This window comes from Chiloscyllium plagiosum, chromosome 19 (assembly GCF_004010195.1).
Source record: "Chiloscyllium plagiosum isolate BGI_BamShark_2017 chromosome 19, ASM401019v2, whole genome shotgun sequence".
Lineage (NCBI taxonomy): Eukaryota > Metazoa > Chordata > Chondrichthyes > Orectolobiformes > Hemiscylliidae > Chiloscyllium > Chiloscyllium plagiosum.
In genome coordinates, this window is record NC_057728.1 from 49,351,767 (window position 1) to 49,362,655 (window position 10,889).

General features: G+C 42.8%; 1 protein-coding gene across 1 annotated transcript in view; it reads right to left on the bottom strand.

The window, feature by feature from the left end:
• The window catches only part of LOC122559441, a 99,059-nt gene extending 94,854 nt beyond the window's left edge, over positions 1 to 4,205 (bottom strand). The window contains exon 1 of the mRNA XM_043708891.1: positions 4,052 to 4,205. Coding sequence (XP_043564826.1) covers positions 4,052 to 4,205 — 154 coding nt within the window. The remainder of the gene's footprint in view (positions 1 to 4,051) is intronic.
• Between the last annotated feature and the right edge of the window lie 6,684 nt (positions 4,206 to 10,889).

The window sequence follows — 10,889 nt, forward strand, 5'->3', positions numbered from 1 at the left end:
GCATAAAAGAGGAGCTGAGACCAGGAGGAAATAAACCATGATCTTACAAAGTGGTGGGACTAGGCTTGAGGGGCCAAATGGCCTACTTTAGCATGAGGGGCAAAATGGCCTACTCTTGCTCCTATTTCTTAAGATATAAACATTTCAGACCTTTGAGAACCCCAATGAGCATCTCTCCTCAGAACCACTCAGCACCTCGACTTTATTTAGAATCTTCAGCATCTGCAGCATTTTTCTTTTTAGTCATGACTTTGAAATTCTCTAAATTTCCGTCAGGCTGGAGAAAGAGTTGGAGAGAAATAAAACTGCAATGACTGCTACCCGAAACCCAAACAGAAAATACTCATCAAATCTATACCTCTGCATGCAGATCGTATTGCACGATCTGATCAGTTCACTTGAGGAAATCTGGGTTGAACTTATGCTCCCTATGATTTAACAGTGTTAGGTTTGAATCTTACAATGCTTGTTAATTATCACTCAAGATTGCATTAGAAATACATTAATTAGAGGGCTTGTTGAAACTTGCCCTCTCTATTTAAAGATTTAATACTGGATAAAGAGATTTCAAATGGTTAATCCCTTTGGCAGCTCAACTGATTGAGCAGGTACATATATTTTCAGAAAAGTGCTGCTAAGCAGAATATTGCAGGTGCATTCAAAAGTTGAATACATCATGAAGAACAGGACATTTGATCACTTTCAATCAGCAGGAAGTGCAGTGGCAGGATGCTGGGATTGCAGGTGACTGCTGCTTACGTTCCATTACGAGCTTCACATTGACACCGAGTAAAAATAATTGCAATCTATGATACAGACTAACTACCATACAGTGCATCATCACTTGGGAGCCTTGGTCATTGCGATTACCTGTCAGATACACAAGCTCGTGTAATGTTATAATCAGAAAACTGCACCATTTACAACATCAGACCATCCAAAGGTGCTTTATAATGAAGTGCTTCTGAAGTGCAATCACAGTAATGTACAAATCACAGCAACCAATTTAGACACTGAAGCTCCTACAGATAGTGGTAACTAAAGGACCAAATTATCTGCTTTTTTTTTGGTCCTGATTGAGCAAGAAGCAGGACGTTGGGATTTTTATTTTACACTTTTTAAAGTAGTGCTGTGGAAGCTTTCATGTGCATCTGAGGGAGCAGTCAGAGTCTTAGCTTAGTATAGCCTCTAATGCTGCAACATTCCATCAGTATTGCACCTTTGGTCAGTGCATTGAGTATAGGAGTTGGGAAGTCATATTGTGGTTATACAGGACATTGGTTAGGCCACTTTTGGAATATTGTGTGCGATTCTGGTCTCCCTCCTATCGGAAGCTTGAAAGGGCTCAGAAAAAATTTATAAGGATGTTGCCAGGGTTGAAGGGTTTGAGCTATAGGGAGAGGATGAATAGGCTGGGGCTGTTTTTACTGGGGTGTTAGAGGCTTATAAAATCATGAGGGGCAAGGATAGGATAAATAGACAAGATATTTTCCATAGAGTGGGGGAATCCCGAGCTATAGGGCATAGGTTTAGGGTGAGAGGGGAAAAATTTAAAAGGGACCTAAGGGGCAACTTTTTCACGCAGAGGGTGGTGCGTGTATGGAATGAGCTGCCAGATGAAGTGGTGGAGGCTGGTACAATTACAACATTTAAAAGGCATCTGGATATGAATAGGAAGAGTTTAGACAGATATGGGCCAACAGCAAATAGGACTAGATTAGTTTAGTCTGGTTGGCATGGATGAGTTGGATTGAAGGTCTGTTTCCGTGCTGTACATCTCTATGACTCTAATGTGCAGTATCCCAACAGGGACAATGTCATCATGAAAGATAATTTTGCACAGTCTTTTATTTGTGTAAGAATTGAACAAGATATTTTTGTTAAAATTATGATCACATTTAATGGAATGCTTGATGTACTTTTTTGTTAATTATTCATTGTATGTTTGTGGGCAGCACTGGTAAGGCCAACATTAATTGTCCACTCTCATTTACCTTGAGAACATGGTGATGCCTTCTTAAACTATTGGTAGCAATTCAATAAGGTGCAATGATTCACCAGGCTACATCAAAGGACTTCTAAGAGTCAACCATGCTAGTTGTGGACTTAGGTCACTTATACCTCAGACTTCGTAATGTCAAAACATTTCTTTCCCAAAATGATAGTGTTAGAACCAATTGGATTTTTGTGACAATTCAACACCTTCACTGTCCTTTTTGCTGATAGCGGCTTTTTTTAATTTCCAATCTTTTTAAATTGCTACAGGGGATTTGAACTCACTGAAAGATTGGTCTAATAGTATAACCACAATACACAACAAATTACATGACTTCGGGGAAATGTCTGCAAATAACATTTTGCCAAACATTTTATAATAAGGACAACACTTCTTTAAAATTAATCTTTGTTCCCTAATGCTCTCTTTTATTAACCCAATGCTTTGACTCTCAGCTGAGAACCTTATAACATATTGTTCAAGAGATAGTTCTTTGCAAATCTGAAGATTAATTTGTAATGTTTTTTCTATCAAGTTTACAAGTTGAATCAAAGCTAACAAAATGTGTATCTAAGGACTGTTCTAGAAATGGCACAATCCCAGTAGTATATATCTTATTGTGGATGACTTTTCCAGAGCTGAATGATGCCAAAGCAAAGTTTTGACTCAAGTTTTAATAAGTTTAATAATTTTACAAAACAATTAGTCTTGACTGAAGTGAGCATTTCAGTGGAGGTTCAGCAATCATCACTGGGATGTACAATGATTGTATAATCTCAGCCCTTTGCCCATCAAGGTATATGCTGAAAGGTTGTCTTTCACTATGCCCTTGAGACTCCTTGAGTTCTGAAATGTCACAAGTTTAGAACATCCCAAAGCATTTTCCCACTAATGGATTTCTTTTCAAACTATAGTTACTGTTGAAATATAAGAAACTCAGAGCCAATGTGCATACACAAAGCTCCCACAGCCGTTTCATAAATGGCTCGATAACCTGTTCTTTGACATTAGTTGAAGGATAAATATTGATCAAGAGTTAGTGGAAACCTCCTGCCTTGAGTTTCTCTATTCTCTCCCAATTTCTCTCTTGCCTCTCCCAATCTCCCTCTTTCCCCTGCAGAAGTCTCCACTACACTCTTCTCATCTCCCCCTGTCTTTCCTGATTACAATGACCCCTCCTGGTCACTCCTCAACCCTATCACAAAGCCCAGTTCACCTCCTCACCCACCAATTGCCCTGTACTTCCCCTTGTGGACTACTGTCAGCAATGAATGTGCCAAAACTCCAATGCCACTTTGTTGCAGGTTTCATTGAAATCGTGTCCAAGACCCAATATCTGCAAAATTTCTAAGCCATGGTCTGTGCCAACCATGGTGCTGGTCTACTACAGAATCACTGAGCAGAAAGAGGCCATTTGGCCCATTGTGCTTGCATCGGCTCTCCAATGAGCATCATTACTGATTGCCTTTCTTTTGCTTGTCGACATTAACGGTTTTGAGTCAAGTGCTGGAAAGTGGGATCAGTGTAGACAGATCAATGCAGGATTGATGGAACTAAAGGGCTTCTGTGTGGTTTAAGTCTGGACAACCCTATGTCTTTCTGTTCCTTTCTCCTTCATGTCTTTATCCAGTCATCTCAACCACTGATGCTAGAGTGTGTTAGCAAGCTCCACGTTTTTAAACACTCCCTCAGAAAAGACGTTTCTTCTGAGTCCACGATTGGATGTATTGGTAACCACCTTAATTTTTAAGGTTCTTAGAATTATTTAGAAATATGCTCAACAATCAAGTGGAAGACTTTTACACATCTCAAGAGTCACACATTCTCTCTTTGCAGAAAGAAGGGATACGTGTGAATAAGGTTCACATTGTGAGTGAGTACGCCTAAACCCACTGACTCTTACACTCAACAATCCCAAGGCCATTCTCCCTGAGATTAAGACAATACGCACTTAAATTGCCCTCTGAGAGGCAGACAGCAACCTGGCAAAATGTGGATTCCGTTTGGCCCAGCCTGGCTCTCCCTTCCCTGTGAAAGCGGACCCACCTTCCTTACCTGGCGACCAGGATGCCCGGCCTGCGACGTGCGGCTGTGCCGTGGCGGCTCTCCTCGAAGCAGCGCCGTCCACCCGCAGGCTCAGCGACTCAGTCGGGGTTCCCCTGAGGCAGGGCCGGCTGATGGTGGGCAGCTTGACGAATGTGACCGACATCCTTGTGCACAGCTGGAGACAGGCACTGGCAGGTCAAACAAGCTGTGAGAGTCAGGCTGTGCATTAGCGTCAACAGCCTGTATAAGTTTGCGTTGCTACAGTAACCTGCCTTACTTTGGACAGGCTGCCAGACACTGTATTCACTCCAACTACAATAGGTGTCAGATTGTCTGAGATATTTCTCTGTCTTGCTCGCTTTATTTTACATCAATACGGTATACGCAACACAGAAGTAGACCCTTCAGCCCAACAGGTCTATGCCAGCCTTTATCTCCACATGAGCTTCTACCTCGCAGTGAAAATGAACGTTTCAAAACAAAGCAGGAAAATGAGAGTCAAAATTGCTCAAGTACTTGGGATATGCCCTGGGACAGTAGGAACAATCCATGGTAAGACTGAAAAAAAAATCCAGTGTGCACCTTTCAGTGTCATACAGTGCAGAAACAGACTCTTAGGTCCAACTCGTCCATGTCAACCAGAATTGACCGCAGTTCTCATGTCCATTATAAATGGGACTAGCTTTATATTCCAGATTTATTCATTGAATTTAAATTCCACCAGCTTGTGTTGGGAGTTTTGTATCCATGTCAGCGGAAGCTAGCCCAATAACAGATTAGGAAGGGTGAGGAGCAGCTGTTCCCCTTAGTTGAAGAGTCAGTCATGAGGGGACACAGGTTTAAGGTAAGGGGCAGGATTTTTAGTGGGGCTGTGAGGAATTTTTTTTTCCCCCAGACTGTGGTGATGGTTTGGAATGCACTGTCTGGGAGGCTAGTGGAGGCAAATTACCTGACATGGTTTAAAAAGATACGTGGTTGAGCACTTGGCATGTCATAACATTCGAGGTTATGGCCCAAGTGCTGGTAAATGGGATTGGGTTAAAGATCAGGTATTTCTCACCTGTCGGTGCAGACTTGATAGGCTGAAGGGCATCGTGTGCGCTGTATGATTCTATGATATTACCGCTGAACCATTGATTACCCCAAATAGATCACAGATTTTTAATACTCTTTGGATATGTAAATGTGTAGTGAAATTCTTACTGGATTTATTAGTGTCTATATAAAAAAAAGCCTTCTAATTTTGGTCAACTCCACAAATGAAAACATGGTTTAGATGTCAATCTAATGATTTCTCCATAATTTTAAAGGCATCTATCATATAATTCCTAAGCCTTGACTATTCTGGAGAGTTGACAAAATAATGTGGATGTTGGATATCTGAATCATGACTAAGAAATATTGCAGAACAACAAATCATGGCTGCATTCTTATAAAAATGTGGGATCATTTCACAATGTGAGAATGCCTCATACTTTAATTAGAATATAGCTGATCTTATCTCAGCTCCATTTAACTTAGTTCCATATTCAGTTGTCTGCAGCGGGCCGTGAGCCAATTGTGCTCAACCAGTCCTTGCTTGCAAAACTCAGAACAGAGTGTCCAATGTTATTCTGCAATTGGACAACATTTACCAATAATCCTAACTGCGTGAAGGAACCCAATTTAAGATTATCAGTTGGGCTCACAGTGGGATTCACTTGCAAATGCTATAAAGTCTGTATTTTCACACACAGGATCTTGTTTTTTGCAGCCAATGGGAATATGTCCACACATTGCACCTTTTCTTTAAATGACAAACGGGTTATGGAGACAATCTGTCCTTGCTTCAAGCCCATCACAATAAACTGACCAATCAGAGTCGATTTGCCTGCTTTGAATGTAATTATTTAACTGCAATTGGTAATTTGCAATCCCTGCTGCATCTCCATGCCAACCATAATTCAACTAATCAGAACTCTCATCTTGTGTTGTATAGATTGTTGCTTCCTTGTAATTCTTGGTTTTCTTGTGTTTTGGTCCTGAAAGGTGCAGAATAAAAGGTTTCAACTTCACGCCTCTTGCTAGCAAAGTTCAAGTTCTGCATAACATTAGTTTCAAGCACTTAGTTCCACGCACCTTGATTCCTTTACCTTACAGAAATCCATCAATCTCAGTCTTTAATTTTTCCAATGACTTTGAGAATTTGCTGCTTTTTTGGGATGAGAGATGTAGATTTTCACAACTGCTGTTGGAAAATTATAGCCTCCAAGATTTCCATGCAAGACACAAACATTTTAGTGTAAAAGGGGTATTGCAGCAAGGACAGGGGCCCTTCAGCCTGTCATATCTGTACCAGTCATCAAGCATCTATCTAAACTAATCCCACTTCCCAGCCATTTGGCTGTGACCTTGTGTGACCTGACATTTCAAGTGTTTATCTAAATATCTCTTAAAAGTTGCAATCACCAGCCTATGTTACCCTTTCAAACAATGCTATACACACCTCCCTCTGTTTGAAAAAAATAATCTTAAAACCCCTCTAAACTTTTTGCCCCTACCATAAATCTATGTCCCTGGTAACTGACCCCTCTACTAAGGGGGAAGTTTTATTTCTATTGACTCTATCAATGCCCCTCAAAATTTTGTACACTTCAATTAGCTCCCTTTCAGCTTTCTCTGCTCCAATAACTCCAGCCCATGTGGTCCATCTCTGTAGATAAGGCACTCCAGCCCAGGCAATGTCATGGTGAATATACTTGCATCCATTCCAGAGCAACCAAATCCTTCCTATAATCTGCAGATTGACATGCTAATGGTACTCCAGCTGTAACCTAAGCAATATTCTATTGAGCAGGAGCGGACACGGGACTGCTAGGTAAATGAGGCTTTACATTGGTGCGGTTGCTTTACCCGAAACACTACTCGGGTAGTGTCTCCCACCCGCCCTCCTCATCTAACCAAAAAAATGGTTCTGTGCGCCGATTGGTAAGGTGACTTTATTTTCTTTTAGTTTTTCAGTAGTCTCATTGGTACTTTAGAATAGTGGGGATGGAGGTTAAGGCCATTGAATGTCCCTCCTGCAAGATTCGATTAGATTAGATTAGATTAAATGTGGGAGGTAAAGGTCACCACTAGTGTCCCTGCTGACTGCATCTGTGAGAAGTGCACCCAACTCCAGTTCCTCGAAAACCGCGTTAGTGAACTAGAGCTGGATGAACTTCGGATCATTCAGGAGGCAGAGGGGGTTATTGAGAGGAGTTGCAGGGAGGTAGTCACACCTCAGGTAAAAGATGAAGGTAGATGGGTTACCATCAGGTGAGGAAAGGGAACAGGCAGGCAGTACAGGGAACCCCTGTGGCCGCTCACCTCAACAACAAATATACCGTTTTGTATGCTGTCGTGTGGGGGTGGAGGGGGGCAACTTACCAGGGGTAAGCAATGGGGAACAGGCTGCTGGTACAGGGTTTGTCCCTGTAGCTCAGAAGGGAAGGGGGAAGAGGAGCACAGCATTAGTCATTGGCAACTCCATAGTTAGGGGTACAGATAGGAGGTTCTAGAACATAGAACATAGAACATAGAACAATACAGCACAGAACAGGCCCTTCGGCCCACAATGTTGTGCCGAACATTTGTCCTAGCTTAAGCACCCATCCATGTACCTATCCAATTGCCGCTTAAAGGTCACCAAAGATTCTGACTCTACCACTCCCACAGGCAGCGCATTCCATGCCCCACCACTCTCTGGGTAAAGAACCCACCCCTGACATCTCCCCTATACCTTCCACCCTTCACCTTAAATTTATGTCCAATTGTAACACTCTGTTGCACCCGAAGAAAAAGTTTCTGACTGTCGACTCAATCTATTCCTCTGATCATCTCATAAACCTCTATCAAGTCACCCCTCATCCTTCACCATTCCAATGAGAAAAGGCCTAGCACTCTCAACCTATCCTCGCATGACCTATTCTCCATTCCAGGCAACATCCTGGTAAATCTTCTCTGCACCCTCCCCAAAGCTTCCACATCTTTCCTAAAGTGAAGCGACCAGAACTGCACACAGTACTCCAAATGTGGCCTAACCAAAGTCCTGTACAGCTGCAACATCACTTCACGACTCTTGAATTCAATCCCTCTGCTAATGAACGATAATACTCCATAGGCCTTCTTACAAACTCTATCCACCTGAGTGGCAACCTTCAAAGATCTATGTACATAGACCCCAAGATCCCTCTGTTCCTCCACCTGACCAAGAACCCTACCATTAACCCTGTATTCCGCATACTTATTTGTTCTTCCAAAATGGACAACCTCACACTAGGCAGGGTTGAACTCCATCTGCCACTCCTCAGCCCAGCTCTGCATCATATCTAAGTCCCTCTGCAGCCGACAACAGCCCTCCTCACTGTCCACAACTCCACCTATCTTCGTATCATCTGCAAATTTACTGACCCACCCTTCGACTCCCTCATCTAAGTCATTAATAAAAATTACAAACAGCAGAGGACCCAGAACTGATCCCTGCGGAACTCCACTTGTAACTGGGCTCCAGGCTGAATATTTACCATCTACCACCACTCTCTGACTTCAACCGGTTAGCCAGTTTTCTATCCAATTGGCCAAATTTCCCTCTATCCATGCCTCCTGACTTTCCGCATAAGCCTACCATGGGGAACCTTATCAAATGCCTTACTAAAATCCAAGTATACTACATCCACTGCTCTACCCTCATCCACATGCTGGTCACCTCCTCAAAGAATTCAATCAGACTTGTAAGGCAAGACCTACCCTCCACAAGGGTGCTGTGTCCAATTCAACACTGGCAAACCCACTCTAATACTGTATAATGCCATTACCAGTGTAGGGAGGATGGGAGCTATTTCAGTCACAGGTGATTCGGTTGGTTGTCGCATAATGGATCAATTCTTAACGGGGAAATGACTGTTATTCTTCACTTTTCTCCCTTCTCCGAAAATTATGAGGGGTATGGATAGGGTAAATAGGCAGTCTTTTCCCAGAGGTGGGGGAGTCCGGAACTCGAGGGCATAGGTTTAGGGTGAGGGGGGGAAGGATATAAAAGAGGCCTAAGGGGAACCATTTTCACACAGAGGGCGGTAGTTTATGGAATGAGCAGCCGGAGGAAGTGGTGGAAGCTGGTACAATTGCAACATTTAACATTTAAGTCAACTTCCCTGCAGTCGATGCAGTTGAAGTCAAAATAGGTCTCTGGCGCTGTTCGGCAGCAGCGCTCACCAGTGAACCACCGTGCGGACCTGCAGCAAAATTGCAAGTCACATGCAAACACGCGTGAAATGCGATTCCTATCAGAGATGCTCTGCTTCTGTTGTTTTCCCTGTCAGGAATAATAAATCCTGATTCCCTGACCAGGAAATGAACCCAAACCACAATGGTGGAAGTGCTGAATCATAACCGCTAATCAACCAGTTTGTACGGCTTGTGCAAATGCATCTTCTTTTCACATAATAGCTTTGTTTTCCTGAGATGAGAAGTTTTTCCAAAAAAAATTTCGTGACACACGTGGTTTTACAGCATAGAATAATGCACGATGTCAGTTCCAGTCATCAAACATCCATACGTTCTCATTTCCAGTTTGCAGTGCTTGGCCCGCAGTCTGGCGTCTGAAGTGATCATCTGAATGAGACTTTCCCTGCAAACCATTAACCTCAAATGAAACAACGTATGAGAGTGAAGTCAGAATCGGTTAAATTTGTTCGTGACACAAAAAAGAACTGGACCTCATTTTTACCCATAGAGGGAAATGTACAGACATATCTCGCGAGCGTGACAAAGGCCTCAGTAGAGACCGACTTTATGACGAATTTCACCATTTGGCTTCTTCTTCCTTTACTTTAGACTTTAAAACCCGAGCCTTTAAAAAGTAAGCAAAGTGGTAAACAGGCAGCAGCCTGCCATTCGAGGACAGGCCCAGCCATGAAGAATTGATACATGCTGAAAGTTGAGCTCCTGAGGCAGCCTGGCTTCCTGTGATCTTGCAGCCTCCTGCCTGTTTACTTTGGATTTCGTCGTTTAACGAAACAGAAACATAAAGCCGCTTCCCTGTACGCTTCCTCCCCAACTGTTTCCCCGTTTCTCAACAGCATCTACAGTCTCACTGCCAAACTGGAGCATTCTTCGCGTCAGCTGCTTGTTATTCTCATGTTTATCGAAGTGGAACACAGAAGTGGAATTGCAAACTCAAACAGATTAGCCCTGGAGAGACTGGCTTCACGGTTTTTCATCAGAAAGAATTCCGAACAACAGTGAGAAAGCACCTTCGGATGTTTGCTGCAGTGTATGTGACAAAACGCAGCAAAGCCCCAGTGGGACTCGAGCTCATGGCCACTGGCAAACGAGGCTAGAGCTCTGATCACTGAGCTGCGGAGGCACGAGCGAAAGTGGTGCCTTTATACTGACATCACAATGATGACCTCTTGCAGAACAAACTCCATCAACCGACGTTTGTGATGCAACCTAAGTTTTGTGGTGTAAAATACTACTTGAAACCTACTTGTTTGATCACTAGTTTGACATAACACTTTGTCAGCTTCCCAATATCTCGTTATGCGACTGCGATCAGAATTTGCTTAAACTCCCTTCAGAGGAAAAACGTTGAAATTTCCAGTGTATGAAAGGCACGATGCAGTATTGATACAAATTACTGGCGTTGATTTGAACACGTATCACAGTTCTTCTTCATCACTTGGTGAGTAACCCGTTTCGTAACGGCATTATGAGATCTCCTTAATGAAGGGATCTCATGCTTTATGGCCTTGATGTATGAAATTTCGGGCGCCAGACATAAAACAGTTAAAATCGAGCATGATCAAAAGGTTGGAATTCGAGGGAA